Genomic DNA, 13,962 nt, shown 5'->3' with positions numbered 1-13,962 from the left:
ATGTTTCCTCTTCCTAAATTATCTATTTTGATATCTTTTTCACATAGGAACAGTTTATGAAAATACGGCAGAGAAGTACCGGCAGGTGTAACTGTAGAAAGCGATGTGATGCCTGACATGGCATGAAGATGGGACAGGAAAGGAATCCCTGGTCTAAAACTCCAAAATTGATTAATATCTAATGGTCAGGTATTTTACCAGGAACTCAATTTGCCGAGCTGGGAATGGGTGAGAGTGATGAAAAGTGAGAGGGGAGGTGTAGGATGCTGATTATGTCATCTGTCCAATTTACAAAAAAATGTATGTATGAAAATTTTATTTTGTCTTGATTTTTTGTGCACAGTCAGGTAAACAAAACCACAGGATAAATACAAATGAGTGAAGAACAAAATGCCATAAGGTTTCTTTTTTTAGAAATTATGAATAATTAAGAAATCCTCAATTTCTAATCCATTAAATTATTAATCAAAAACATGCATTCCTTGACATAACACAGACAGATATGACAGGAAATCTGCTCATTGAGATAAATAGCGCTGACTCTGCTCTTCCCTCCTTCCTGCATGTTAAGTAAACCGAGAAACACATGCAGAGTGGGAACTCTCTGCTGAACACCAGTACTTAAGAACTCTTATATTACACATTAATCTAATCCTAGCAACTTCCACAGGCTTTTAACAAGAGTGGGGAGAAAGGAGGCCATAGAACAGAAGTGAGAGGTTCACTGGTATTATAGGAGCGTAAGGACGAGGACGAGGAGATGATATTGATTTTTAACTTTAATCTCCAGCTTCTGCTGTTTGAAAGTGAAGTTTACACAAATGTCAGTATACTGTACAACTTTGGTTTCCTTCATAAGAGCGAAATGTGATGAATGTTTTAGTCATGTCTGAAATATGAGCTGTAAAATAGAGAAGCTCTTGTATTTCTCTATTTTACTAATCAATTTAGACAGCAATATCAGCAGCAATATTACAAATAAAAACAGGCGTCTTGGTCTTCACAAGAAGTGTTTATGAATGGGATACTTCCCCTCAAAAATGAAATGTATACATTTTTTGTTCTGTTAAATATTTCTGTAACATCATTGACCTACCATAGTATGAACAATTATAATAGTAGACAAAGGTGCATCATTACTGTTTGCTTTCCTAATTCTTTTTTAAATATTTGTTTTCCTATGGTAGTCAATGATGTCCCAGAAATGTTAGTTGCTAACATTCTTCCAAATATCTTTCCTTGTGCTCAACAGAACAAAGAAAGGTTTGGAACATCTTGGGGGCGAGAAAATTACAGAATTTTATTTTTTCGGGAGAGTATTCCTTTAAGACTGGGTTGTAAATTTAAATTGCACAAAAAACACCAAACTTTCACCATACACCCTACTATTCATCAGGGCCTATGAGGGAGATATTCCATAAATATCTTTGACTTATTTGCTGGAAGATACAACAGCATCCAAAAAAGCAAAACTATGATGTGACATAAAATTTTATGACATATTACATTTTTATAATTTTTGGATTATGTGGTCGTCGAAGAGTTTGACCCTAATACTGTTTCACACCTTTTTCATCAACATCATGTTGGTTTTTGTTGGTGAAGCGCGCCAGGAGAGGGCGACAGAGAGCCGCAGGTTTGTAATACAGTTGCCCCCTGGTCACCTGTTGAGATGATGGACCTTCTGGACAGGTGTGCTTCCTCTTCACCATGTAGCTTCTCCCTCATTCTTAAGACTCGGGTAGTTCAAAAATGCACTTTACTGTACGATAGTAATGTCGATTAACCTATCACGAAAACTATAAAACAAAGTTTCAGGTGGGTCATTTTTGGAGCCAAATTTCTTTACGTGAAATGGTGAGGTTCGTCATGCGGAACATTGTTCCTGGTTTGTTATGATGATAGATGATTATATTAATACATAAATAACTTTGTAAATATAAAACGTAAACGTTGTCATAGGCTAAGTAGACAAGTTGTAGGCTAAATTGTACAGACAGCACCTGTCCGGAAAAAAAGCTGTTTACTTTCGGTAACGACGTTCAAATATACAAACGGTTTATTCGGATTAATCATTTGTAAAAATAATGTCATATATACTGAGACATATTTAATTTGTCTAAAAACTGTCAAAATGATTTGCTGCGTCCGGATTGCCGTGTGTTATTAGTTTTCAGCGGTTGTTATTTGGGAATAAAGAACCTGCAAATGTCGCGACTGGCCAATCAGAATAAAGCATTCCAACGAGCCGTGTCATAAGTGTAAAGAACAAAGCTGTACTTATATAACCCCATCTTCTAGTTACCACATTATTGTATGTGACGTCTTTTAAACATTTAGAACAAATGGCATACTTAGCAAATGCCAAAACTAATACAAAATGAATTAAATTATAGATTCTGGTGTTACACATTGCCTCAATATATTTTGACTTACATTATGTTTTAGTAAATGAAGGGAAAGAAATCAGAATACAGACGTTGAATAATATTTCTCTATTTCCATTGTTCATTTCTTTACAGTATACAATTGACAAATTGCTTGGGACATTTACCCCAACCCAAGTGAGTCAAGTTAAAAATGTGTGTGTTCTTTACAAAAGATCATTTTTTGCTGAGCTGTCGACGACAACATTTCCAGAGAGCCATGTTAGTGTCACTCATTAAAAAGTATGAATATTCAATTTTCAGCTCTGCAATAACAAAAAGTATTCCAATGATTCTGTAACAAATCACAGACGGACATAAAATCTACTTAAATATTAAACATTAAATCTTGGGCTTCCTTTCCTTCTTGGTGGTTTATTCCTCACCATCTCCAACATAATCTTCCCAATAAGATATCAAAGAAAAAATTGAAATGCTTTTTAAAGTCTTAGGTTAAAATCACAGGTGTGTACTAAAATAATGCTTATCACAAACATTTATGCACTTAGGCTAAATGATCCATAATCTGCTAAAAGCAGGACCTTTTACCGAAGATACTCGGTTTCGACAGAAGACAAGTGTACTCTGCTGAAGGAACGAATCACTGTAAAAGCTATGACTTAATGCAGCTGCGCTTTGTGGCAGAACATAAGTGACAGATATAAGGCAGTAAGGTAAAGATGTGTAACTCTTAAAGTGATCTCTGAAAATTGAAAAATGGAAAGCTTTTTCAGCTAGGAATATATTTTGACCTTGAACCAAAATTTAACAATACTGGAATAAGAAATCTGAGCAGCATATCTTACTCAATTTTGGGGGGGCAAAAAATAGAAAAGAGAGAGCGCAGCAGCCAGTGAACATATGCTACAAGCACTACACAGATAAAGAATGAAGATCAAAGCTAAGACAAGAAAAGAGAGACAGAAGTTGAATTACTCTTCAAATACTAATAATTTCTTAAGCGATGATCATGCAGCTATCAGGCCATGAAAACCACAAAAACAATGAAAATGATAACGAGGATGAGGAAGATCTTGATGAGGAGCCAGCGATTGTTGGAGACGGACTGAAAATATTTGAGTATCTCTGCATGACCTAGGTCCACATTCAGATGAGTGTCCTCTACATTGGCATCAATTCTGTCGAGAACAGAAATGAGAGTTTAAATAAAAATGATTTTGTCATACAATTAAGCCTGACAATGTAAAGAGAATAGTTCTGTAAGGCAGCATGGCTCACCTCTGTACAGTCTCTTCTTGCTCTTTCACCATATGAGCCAGCTGCTGAAATATAGAACCAAGCTCCACAATAGTGGACTCTATATTCTGCATAGTGTCTGCACGGTTCTGTATGTATGAATCCTAAATAGACACATGACCCGAACTGAGTAAGTACTTAATAAACATTCAAAGGTATTTAACCATTACAAATCAACCACTGAACAATCAATACCTGTTGATTGATCAACTGCATCTGTTGACTGGCATTGAGGTCCATATCTATAGATATATCGCTCTTCTTTGAATCATCCTGCATGAGAAGTGAATTGCCTGGTAAATGGAAGCAAACGTGAGGAATAACTTCATGAATGTGTACATCCGCCTTCCAAACAGCTTTAACACGAGTCAAATGTTCTTACTAAAGCTGGTGCCATTATAAGAGGAGGTAGACGGAGACGCTTGGGAAAACTGTTCCTGTCTGCTTCTCTGCTGCTTCAGGTTCTAAACAGAAAAGGAAAAAATATAGCCGATAAAATAAGTCTCACAAAAAAATTACTTGAAATTGCATGAGATCCCAAAACAAGAAAATCAATATTGACCTCTGTTCTGACTTCCAGGACTGACTTGAAGTCACTTGACATCAATGCCAGTTTGGACTATAAACAGAAAAAAAATGTTGTATAAGTTTTATTTTAGGCTAAGCTTTTTATTAAACACTAAATTCAGATGGTAATACCTGCAACGAGACTACAATGGTGTTGGAATGTGTCTGAAGATGTCTACCATTCTGTCCTCTCCGGGATCTAACAACTTCCTGCAACCCAGCGATCTGCTTATTCAGACTGTTGATGTCCTGAATGACCACAAACAGATAATAGATATTACAAACGCATATTAGTATTAAACAGACCATATGCCTGAAAAAGATGATGTAACAATCGTCCTAACCTGTTTCACAATGTAAGTGATTTCATCAATTTCAGTCGCTTTGTCATCAAACAGGGACTTCCTTTTGGCAACTGCATTAGAACAATAAAATTAAGCTACATTTCCAAGACAGAAGAGACTGGTACATTTGTGGGATGCCTAGGGAAAAATAATCTTACGAATTGTGAGCTTCTCCAACTTGGCAAAAGTGTTGCTGAGGTCTCGTCCAATTCGCCTGTTAATGAGATGCAGTCAATATCTGTCGTGAGGCCAAGTCGGTGAAATAAGCAGGCCATTAAAACTTAAGTAAACCTGAATAAATTATAGGTTAAATGCATGTCTCTGTGCTGATACTCTGCATGAAGGATTAATCGTACGTACTTAGCCATGAGAGTGAATTCAGTCCGCTGTCTGGCTGCATTGTTGATAGGTCTGATGGGCTGTGCTCCATTCTGGGAAGAATGAACGTGAACAAAAGAACAATTTGGATGATTTTGGCTTTTCAAACTAATTCTGTCATTCACAGTTTACCCATTTATAATTTCCTTTATATTACAACACACATGCACCCTAATATCAGAGTGCGTCAGTCTTTTATTTTCACAAAACTTTACCAGCATGCATCTAGTTTCACACCTGTCTTCCCTGTAGGGACTTGCACACAGACTGAAACTCGCTGGTACGGTCTCGGCAGGACATGCTGATCGGGTCTACAGGAGGAGCGATGGGCGCTGGCACAGCCAGGGGGGGTTCCAGCTGTTGGACCAGCTGGGACTGGGTCTGAGACGGCCCAGTCCAGACCCCGTCCTGGCTGTTTTTAGGACCGTGGCGGCGGCGTGTGTTCATCTATGCAACAACTCATCACCTCACGACACTACTATGCACCGCACTGAAAGTAAAGCATAACAGAAGAGTATCGGTAGAGTTAAAGTAAAAAATGACATTTCCATTTGTGATGGTCTTGTTCGCCATTTCATTCACCTTTACAAGAGATACATCCTAAACTGACAAAATACACTTTCCTGTAAAGCAAAGGATCAACCAGAACTTAAGCAAGTCTGTTTCCAAACCTAGTGGCCTGCATAGATTAATAGCATTTCGAAAAACGTGTCTTAAATCACACGAGGATTGTAAGACAGGTTTGTTTTAAAAAGAGATCATGTTGAAAACAGCTGTGTTCACAACTATCTATAGTTTTGACTTCATTGGCCCTTCGCTTCATGGCAGCGTTATAAACCAGAAATATTAAAAACAAATACATGACACAACTGTAATCATAATGTTATTATCTGCATGTCTCGTTGTGCGTTTATTTTAAATAGAAGATCTTAAGCGTGTGTTAGCTGCTAAGCTAGCTGTGCATCTGAAACTGTTGCTGAATAAGGTATTTTAATGGTAAAACGCCGATGTAAAGAAGACTGTCATCTGAAATAATAAGGAGCATTAATGTGCAAATGAAGGAGAGTGTCAACATTTCTGATCATAATCAGAAGAATTCATTTCTCACCAGTTGAATGCGTCTGTTTCTCTGACGGCTGTGTACGGACTTCAGACATCCGGGTCTTTACCTAAATATTGACGTCACTTGCCACGTATTCTTTAGAGTTAAAGTCTCAGATTGATATTTTAAGACAAGGTGGCGTTGTATCATAGGTCCATTCAAAATTAATAAATAAATAAATTAACCTATTAATTACTGTTACGAAATTACTGTTCATTATTTACGAGAAAGCATGTTAACTAGGCAATATTCTCGGAAAATGTTCAATATATATTCAAAATGGTTACTTCACTGCTTACATTTTATTTTGTATCAAACAATCATACTTTCTCTAAAAGTCCTTGATAGCAATTCAATTTGAATAGATGTTGGAAATTGATTTATTTCATTCATGAAGTACCAGGACGTATCAAACAAGATGTCATGACCTCTGAACCTGCTAAGATGACAAACAGAAATAACTGCAACATATTTAAAATTATACTGTCAACTAAGTAAATTATACACACTGGCTGTGTTCAACAAACCGCAGCACAATAATCTCATCATCACTCTCCCTATGCAATCTTATCATCTGTGTTGATGACAGACCAGATCCATTAGTTGTGATGGTCACTGATCCATCAGTGATGTCAGTTTATGCAAAGTCTGTGTATACCTGCACAATGGTGTTGTTCTCCCTCAGAGGCCACGGTGCGATCTCTTCAGGTTATTCATGCAACACATTTAAAGTTTCACGTGGCTGGCAAGGGCTCCCAACAGACTCACAAACCGCAAAGATATGTGGGTCTGTAGGTGTTTCTTTGCCAAGTTTGAAGACTTAACACATTAAGGCATGTGGTAAATGAACATGTTAAAGAGAGAGCGTATATACCACCGAATGGTGACTGACAGATAATCGGTCATGAAGAAGATGCTGTAGCTGTAGGGGTTAAAGGTACAATTTAGTGACTTTTGTATTAATTTTCCGCACGATTTTACATTGTATATTACATTTAAAAAACTATTACTTGCCCACGGTGCACACAAGATCGTGTTAACACAGATATCCCCACAGTGTTTTTGCGTCATTCATGAAGTTTGACACACTGTAGACATAATTCATGAACTTTAGAAAAACATTAAATTATCTATAACAGACAAAGTCTCCACTAGCCAGTGATTAAAATAGCTTTTAAGGGTTTTATGGCCAGTTTAACAGACAAAGATTAAGACTAGAATATGACCTGTCTTAACTGAGAATAACTTGGCATGACATATCTTAAAATATGTCAGTGCCCTTGTTTTGTCTCAAGATGCAAACCAGTAAAGTAAAGGCATTTTTAATTTAGTAGAGGTCTAGTTCCGGCTTAAACTAAGCCTTGCCTCTGAAACCGGGCCTTAAACAAGTTAAAATTAACACTGATCTGATAGAATTAATTCATCAGTGTCACGTGACCATACATTTTTTTTTGGCTAAAACTATTAGCAAATTAATACATTAGCATCCATCAAATATCTGATAGCAGAGCATCCAGCACAACACACACATAAAAGTACACGATAATAATATACAACTGCAATTGACCGATTTCAATTTTGTAACTTTCCATATGGGAAGTGTTCCCATATGACTTTTACTCATACAACACTCATGATGTTGCAAAAATAGATTTTCTTACAAAACATGAATCTTTAATACGCCACATAAAGATATTTAATGTGGAATGTCTTAAGAATAAAGCGCATCACATTGCAAATATTTGCTCTTTATTGTTGAAAAACAGCAGCAAATATTTTAACACAGGTGGAATGCCCTGTACATCTCTGCACATACAGTTGTCTGTCATAAGATACAAGCACTGTCTACGTGCACTATTGCTGAGAGAAGTTTAACAATGCCTTTTTTAACCCAGAATCACAAAGCTTTGCGTTAAGGTCCCCTTTGGGACTTCAAACTACACCAAATCAGTCTGGAAGTAATCATCAACATAAAATTAAAAAGACAAAACAAGACCTTGCGCTCACCCCACACATTAGATTACATAAAAAATAGCACAGTACACAACACCTTAAAAATCAGTTTGGTTTTATCCACCTATTAGCAATGAATATAGTTATTTTTTAAAGCTCAGAATGTGAATGGTGCCAAGTTCCGTTTAAAGAGATATTGTAAAAAGATGACGTCTGAACCTCCACAATTCATCACATTACAGACAAAGGTCTACCTCTTCCTTTTATTCGTGATTAATAGGTTCTTTTCTGAGCAGAAGTGTGGCGCGCTTTGAAACAACTCAGGATAAGTCGAGGAATACCAATTTCTGGGAAGCAGGTCAGGTTTGTTCAAACCCGACGACTAGAAACATTGCTGGTGTACATTCTAAGTGGGACATTCAGTTGATTCGAAACCCACGATTAGTCTTAATTTCGGCACAGATGCATATAAAAAGATTTTGGTCTCCCAACAGTCATGATGTCACACATCCTGGCAGACCGTCAAATTAAGTTTGGCTTCTCGTGTTTCTTTCATTAGAAGAGCTTTATCATGCTTTCTCTGGACTTGCCAACTCCCACCCATTTCACTGGAAAGATAAACATATTTTCAAGATTATTCTTCATAGACGATTACAATTTGCAACTGACTAAAGCAGCATTATAGTGGATTATACAGAACAGGGCTTGACATTAACAGAACGGGACAAGTGGATGATCTGTATGGGCAAGTGAGAGAATTTTACTTGCCCGACCGGACAAGTAACTTGAACAAACTATAAGAACAGTGCTATGAAAAAAATCGGTATGTGCTAATAATAATAAGAATAGGTGAATTAGACAAGAGCTGCGTGTTTGCACGTGACATTAATTAATGGCGCACCGCATTGAGTCCATATTTCCAGATGCGGAATCCTGTTATTTAAATACGTCATCTGGCTGTTCTGCGTGCGTCTGAGGTGCACAGATTAACATACTACACGAGTGACGGTCGAGGAATTGTCTGCGTCTGAACTGTATGAAGATATAAACACACTTATGAACTTCATTTTAGAGTTAATTATTTTTAGCATTTTACTGTTTGAGTAAAGCTATCGTCAACCACAACTAAGGCCGGTCAGACTTGGCTTTGAGAATGTGAAGATCGTTTGGATGGTGGTATGAAAATGGGCGGGCACGATTTCTCCATTTTACAAATTTGTGTACAGTGTGGCACACGTTGTGACGTTTTGATCTTCAATTGGTCTCTCACATTCAGGTGATGTGAATTTGCAGGTCAGAGCTCACCAAACTTGAACTTTGCTAAGCAATGGAGGGAAAAGTCAAGTGTGACTGCAGAATAAAACTCAAGCGTCTTCCCGACTACACGTCAAAATAAACTGTAGTAAACATGTTAAAAAACACTATTATCTAGGAATTTTACTGTAGTCTCCTATAGTAAATATAAAGTATACTACAGTAATTTATATAGACAAATATACAGTATATTGTAATTTATATGGCCCTTATTTATCCATCTGTGTGTAACATTAATGTAATTTGTCAGTTAACTGCCTATTCAGGTAATAAGTGATGTACCCTTGCATATTTTTCAATGCTTACAAGCCTAAAACTGTTTGGCCTCTGTAGCACCAGTGCTGTGTGCAAAAAATGTTAACGTACAGGCCTTACACTAATCATAATAACTGCTTGCCTTTGTTCTATAGCAATCATGGAGAGTATTAACACATGTCCGCAGTGGACACTAGGTGAAACGCTTGGAAGCAAACTTTACCAATCAGGATCCGAAACAATTATATTGACAATTCAAATAAAAAATAATTGTTTATCTTAACCACAGAAGAAGGACAACCACATGGCAATGCTTAATGTCAAGCCCTGCAGAATGTTGTATGCATCAGAAAAGTTCTTACCTGGCACCTGTAGGACATTCTCAATGAAGCGAATGTACGCCTGTGCCTGAGAAGGCAGTTCATCAAAACTGCGTACTCCCTCTGTGCTACAACACCAACCGGGCAGCGTTTCATAAGTCACTTGAACCTTAGTCAGGATATCCATGTTTGCTAAAATAACCAATAAATATACACTATATCAGAAAAAGACTCAGTAAAATGCAAGAATAAATCCAACGTTTAGTATTGGACAGACTTGTAATTGTGATAAATCTGAATATGTTTGTTTTGAAAGCACAGGCAAACTAACCAGGAAAACTGGGAAGAGGCTTTTCATCTACAGTGTAGGCGATCCCAACCTTAATTTCTGGCACTGTATCAAGAATGTCCAACTTGGTCAGAGCAATGCTGAGAGAAATTAATAAAGTGTTCAAATTACCATGTTTACAAAGATTAACAAACAAATGATTCAACAGGTTTCTTTGAATATGGATGCTTTTCAATAATCGTTAAATTAGTAAAACATTTTATGGGTTATCCTGTGAGATTTTAAGAGACAAGCTAACCTCAATTTAATAAACCTCTATTGACCCAAACACTATAAAAAATAAGATTCATCAAACAATCACACTTACGCTGTAAACCCGTTAACCATGTGGGCATAGCGAACCAAAACCAGGTCCAACCACCCACAGCGACGCCGCCTGCCTGTTGTGACACCGATTTCCCTCCCTCTGCTTTGCAGCAGATTACCAATTTCCTAAGAATTACATAAATTAGAAATAATAATATGAAAGACTATTAACAATTTTTCATATATTATACCCTTACGAACGAACACTCACATTATCCTGCTCAGTAGGGAAAGCTCCCACCCCCACTCGGGTGGTATAGGCTTTCAGCACTCCATACACACGGCCAACATGACAAGGGGGGACACCAAGACCCGTGCAAACACCTCCGACAGTGCAGTTTGATGATGTCACGAAGGGGTACGTCCCTGATAGAAATAAACAATTCCGCATACATCAGTGTAATTCAAACCATCAAACACTAGCTGTTTTTAAAAATACGATCAAATACAAGCTTAGTTATACCAAAATCAATATCCAGTAAAGCAGCATTGGCGCCTTCCACCAGAATCTTCTTGCTAGGTCCAGTGAGGGCTTTGTGCATGAAATAAACTCCGTCGGTTACTAAAGGCCGTAATCGTTCGGCGTAAACCTGTTGGTTAAATGAGTGAAACATTAAACAGAAGGTTCACAGTCAACAAGTTTCACAAATCACATTGAAAAATGCCACAACTATTACTATGAACGTAGTCACCTTCAGCTGCTCGAGCTCAGCATCAACATCGATATTAAGATTGGGATACATGGTCTGAAAATGACCAGCAAGCACCCGAAACCTGTGAATGGACATTTAAGCACAGTTAACATACAATGGAAACCCGCTTAATCGTCTATAGTTTTCAAAATAGAAAAGGTTTGGTCCTATTCATTTGGTTGACCTATGTTCACACTCACTTTTCCTCAAACACTGAAAAGTCAGAGACCAGGTCACACACTCGGAGTCCATTACGTGCAGCTTTGGAGGAATATGCAGGTCCAATGCCCTTCTTAGTGGTGCCCAAGCTATAAAACAGACAACGTCGAAGTCAATTTCATATGTTTCGGGCAAATTCCCTGGAAACGATTTATTACACAATCGCAAAAGGACTCACATTTTTCCTGCCTGCTGCTGTCTTAGCTGTTCTTGTATCCCATCAACGGCCTGATGGAAGTTGAACACTACAAGGACATGTCGAATACATAGATTTGAACTTTTTGATATCTTGCTTTATACACAAATAGTCAATGTCATCGGCAATCAAAATAACTATACCAAGATGTGCCCTGTCAGATATCTTGAGCCGCTCCTCCCAACCTTGAAGTCCTGAATGAAGAGAGAACTATGTTATGGCATGAAAACACATAATAAAGTTTGATATATTGTCTATCCTCATTCAACATTAGTACTTATATAATCGGATTAAACCACAAAGACATTACAAATGTTTAACTTCGTGAACCCATTTTTGTTTTTCTTACACCCAAGACACATCATTTACCATTGCCTTTCTGCGAGTTCTTCTCCGCTTCATCAAAAAGCCCTGGCAGGTGTATCACGACACCATTTCCTGCGGGAAAGAGCGAGAAGCCTCAGCAAATCAGCAGGTTGACACAGCAAATTACCAAGTGCAAAATCACATTGTCTATTCTTTTCCCCTACTTTGTAAGTCGCTTTGGACAAGCGTCTGCTAAATGACTAAAAGCAAAAGTTAACCAAAAATGTTGTTACGGTTTATAAATTGCTACAAGTTACACATTTTTATAACTTAATCAGTTATTTTATATTATTGTTCAGTCCAAGTCATTATCCAACTTCCTTGAGTGGAAAATATTATTGGACATCCTAAAAGAACCAGACATGAGGGTGAGTGAAGAAATGTGTTCATTTATGGGTGAACTTTTCAAAACCAAAATGAAAGCTCGACTAGAGTGGTAGTAACATGTGATTCATAAGTGGGTCAAACCAAACATACCAATAAAAGAAACGGCCTTTTTGTTGAGAATGCCACTAGGCAGCAGGTGGAAGTCATACTCCACTGAGTCCACCACCACTGTATGTCCCGCGTTATTTCCTCCCTGATAACACACACTTGTTACAACCCAATCACAACACGAGGGTAGCAACATCTGATGGGGTAGCATAAATCGACGCGCATGTATCGTTATAAGATAATCAAGCGACACTCCCAGCCGCAAAAAAACGCTTGACCCGCCATCAAGCGACAAATACAACTTCTGCGTCACGTGAGGTTGTTACATTACTTCTGCACCTATTTACTTCCCCTTTCCACGCACAGAGGTGGCCAGTTAACATGTACCGACTCAGAAACGTTTCGAAAGCAAGACTCAGACTTACACATAACGACAGCTATAAAAGCATTAATAAAAACAAAATGACTTTGATGAATTGTGCGGATGATTAACGTTACCCACCTGGCATCTGCATACAATGTCGGCGTCCATAGCTAAGAGATCGACCACTTTCCCCTTGCCTTCATCTCCCCATTGAGCTCCCAGCACTACCGTCACTTTATTCTGAGGCTCCCGCGGAATCCGCAGAGAGTCGAGCCCTCCGCTTTCCCTGGACCGCTTAAGCGCGGGTTCAGCGCTCAGGGAGGCGGATTCCTGCCCGTTAGACATTATGGTAGCAGCAGCCATGCCGATGCCGAAAGTGTGTGAAGAACAAGTGTGAAGGTAGCTACGCTGCTCTATCATGGCGCCTAAAAGACCGCCTTCAAAATAAAAGTCCCGGGGACTAACATTGAAAGAAAAGGGGGTTGGATGAGCTTCAGAAGTACTCGAAAATGACACACGTGTTTGAAAATAAATATGGAAGTGAAGAAAAAGGCGAAACATGGGCTATTTAAACGCAAATATTTGAATAGTGTAGGTACTCGAGGGCGTCATTTCGAGGTTTAAGAGCATTGTTGTAGCTAACTTCACTGACGTATTTTGGCGGGTTTGCATTTGCTGTGGGAAAATGATTCGGAAGTAGTTCCGGATATTCATTATGTCACAGGATGAGATGATATGATTGTTTATGAATTTACTTGAAATAAATATATTTCTTATATATATATATATATATTTTCCTACCATCCTACCAGTTCTATAAGAGCAATACAATTATTGTAATAGTAAGATTCCTTTGTCTAAGAAACAAGAAGCATAAGTTAAATACGACACGCTGTGTCATGAACAACAAACTCTCTTCCCACTTTATCAAACAATTACCACCATTATCTTTTTGAACTATTTATCTCTTTCTATCTGTTTTTACTAATATTGGATGGATTGTTCAGTCTTTTCTTCTTAGGAGAATGGGTAACGTTAGGTTGATAAAGTGTGATAACTGGGTTGGTATCTTTGGTGAGCTGCAGATGGCGATATCGAGTTTTTATATTGTAAAGCTTT

The 13,962-nt window shown here is 37.9% G+C and overlaps 2 protein-coding genes across 2 annotated transcripts; both read right to left on the bottom strand.

Moving 5' to 3' along the window:
- Window positions 1-2,476: 2,476 nt before the first annotated feature.
- stx5al (syntaxin 5A, like) lies at window positions 2,477-6,172 on the bottom strand. Its single transcript, XM_079486165.1, has 11 exons — window positions 6,081-6,172; window positions 5,210-5,462; window positions 4,955-5,025; window positions 4,753-4,808; window positions 4,595-4,665; window positions 4,383-4,499; window positions 4,246-4,302; window positions 4,066-4,147; window positions 3,879-3,976; window positions 3,666-3,787; window positions 2,477-3,565 (listed from the first exon to the last, which is right to left on the bottom strand). The coding sequence occupies exons 2-11, from the start codon at window positions 5,417-5,419 to the stop codon at window positions 3,406-3,408; spliced, it is 1,044 nt and encodes a 347-aa protein (XP_079342291.1). The 5' UTR covers window positions 5,420-5,462; window positions 6,081-6,172; the 3' UTR covers window positions 2,477-3,405.
- Window positions 6,173-7,507: 1,335 nt separating this feature from the next.
- adssl (adenylosuccinate synthase, like) lies at window positions 7,508-13,450 on the bottom strand. Its single transcript, XM_079486290.1, has 13 exons — window positions 12,982-13,450; window positions 12,522-12,624; window positions 12,048-12,116; window positions 11,822-11,872; window positions 11,661-11,727; window positions 11,464-11,571; window positions 11,264-11,345; window positions 11,035-11,161; window positions 10,783-10,937; window positions 10,573-10,697; window positions 10,248-10,345; window positions 9,959-10,108; window positions 7,508-8,635 (listed from the first exon to the last, which is right to left on the bottom strand). Exons 1-13 carry the CDS (start codon window positions 13,402-13,404, stop codon window positions 8,583-8,585), a joined length of 1,611 nt encoding a protein of 536 aa, XP_079342416.1. The 5' UTR covers window positions 13,405-13,450; the 3' UTR covers window positions 7,508-8,582.
- Window positions 13,451-13,962: the final 512 nt, after the last annotated feature.

The sequence above is a fragment of the Barbatula barbatula genome (assembly GCF_947034865.1).
Source record: "Barbatula barbatula genome assembly, chromosome: 22".
NCBI classification, from domain to species: Eukaryota; Metazoa; Chordata; class Actinopteri; order Cypriniformes; family Nemacheilidae; genus Barbatula; species Barbatula barbatula.
The sequence above is the reverse complement of the archived record's forward strand: the minus strand, read 5'-3'. Positions and strand labels throughout refer to the sequence as shown.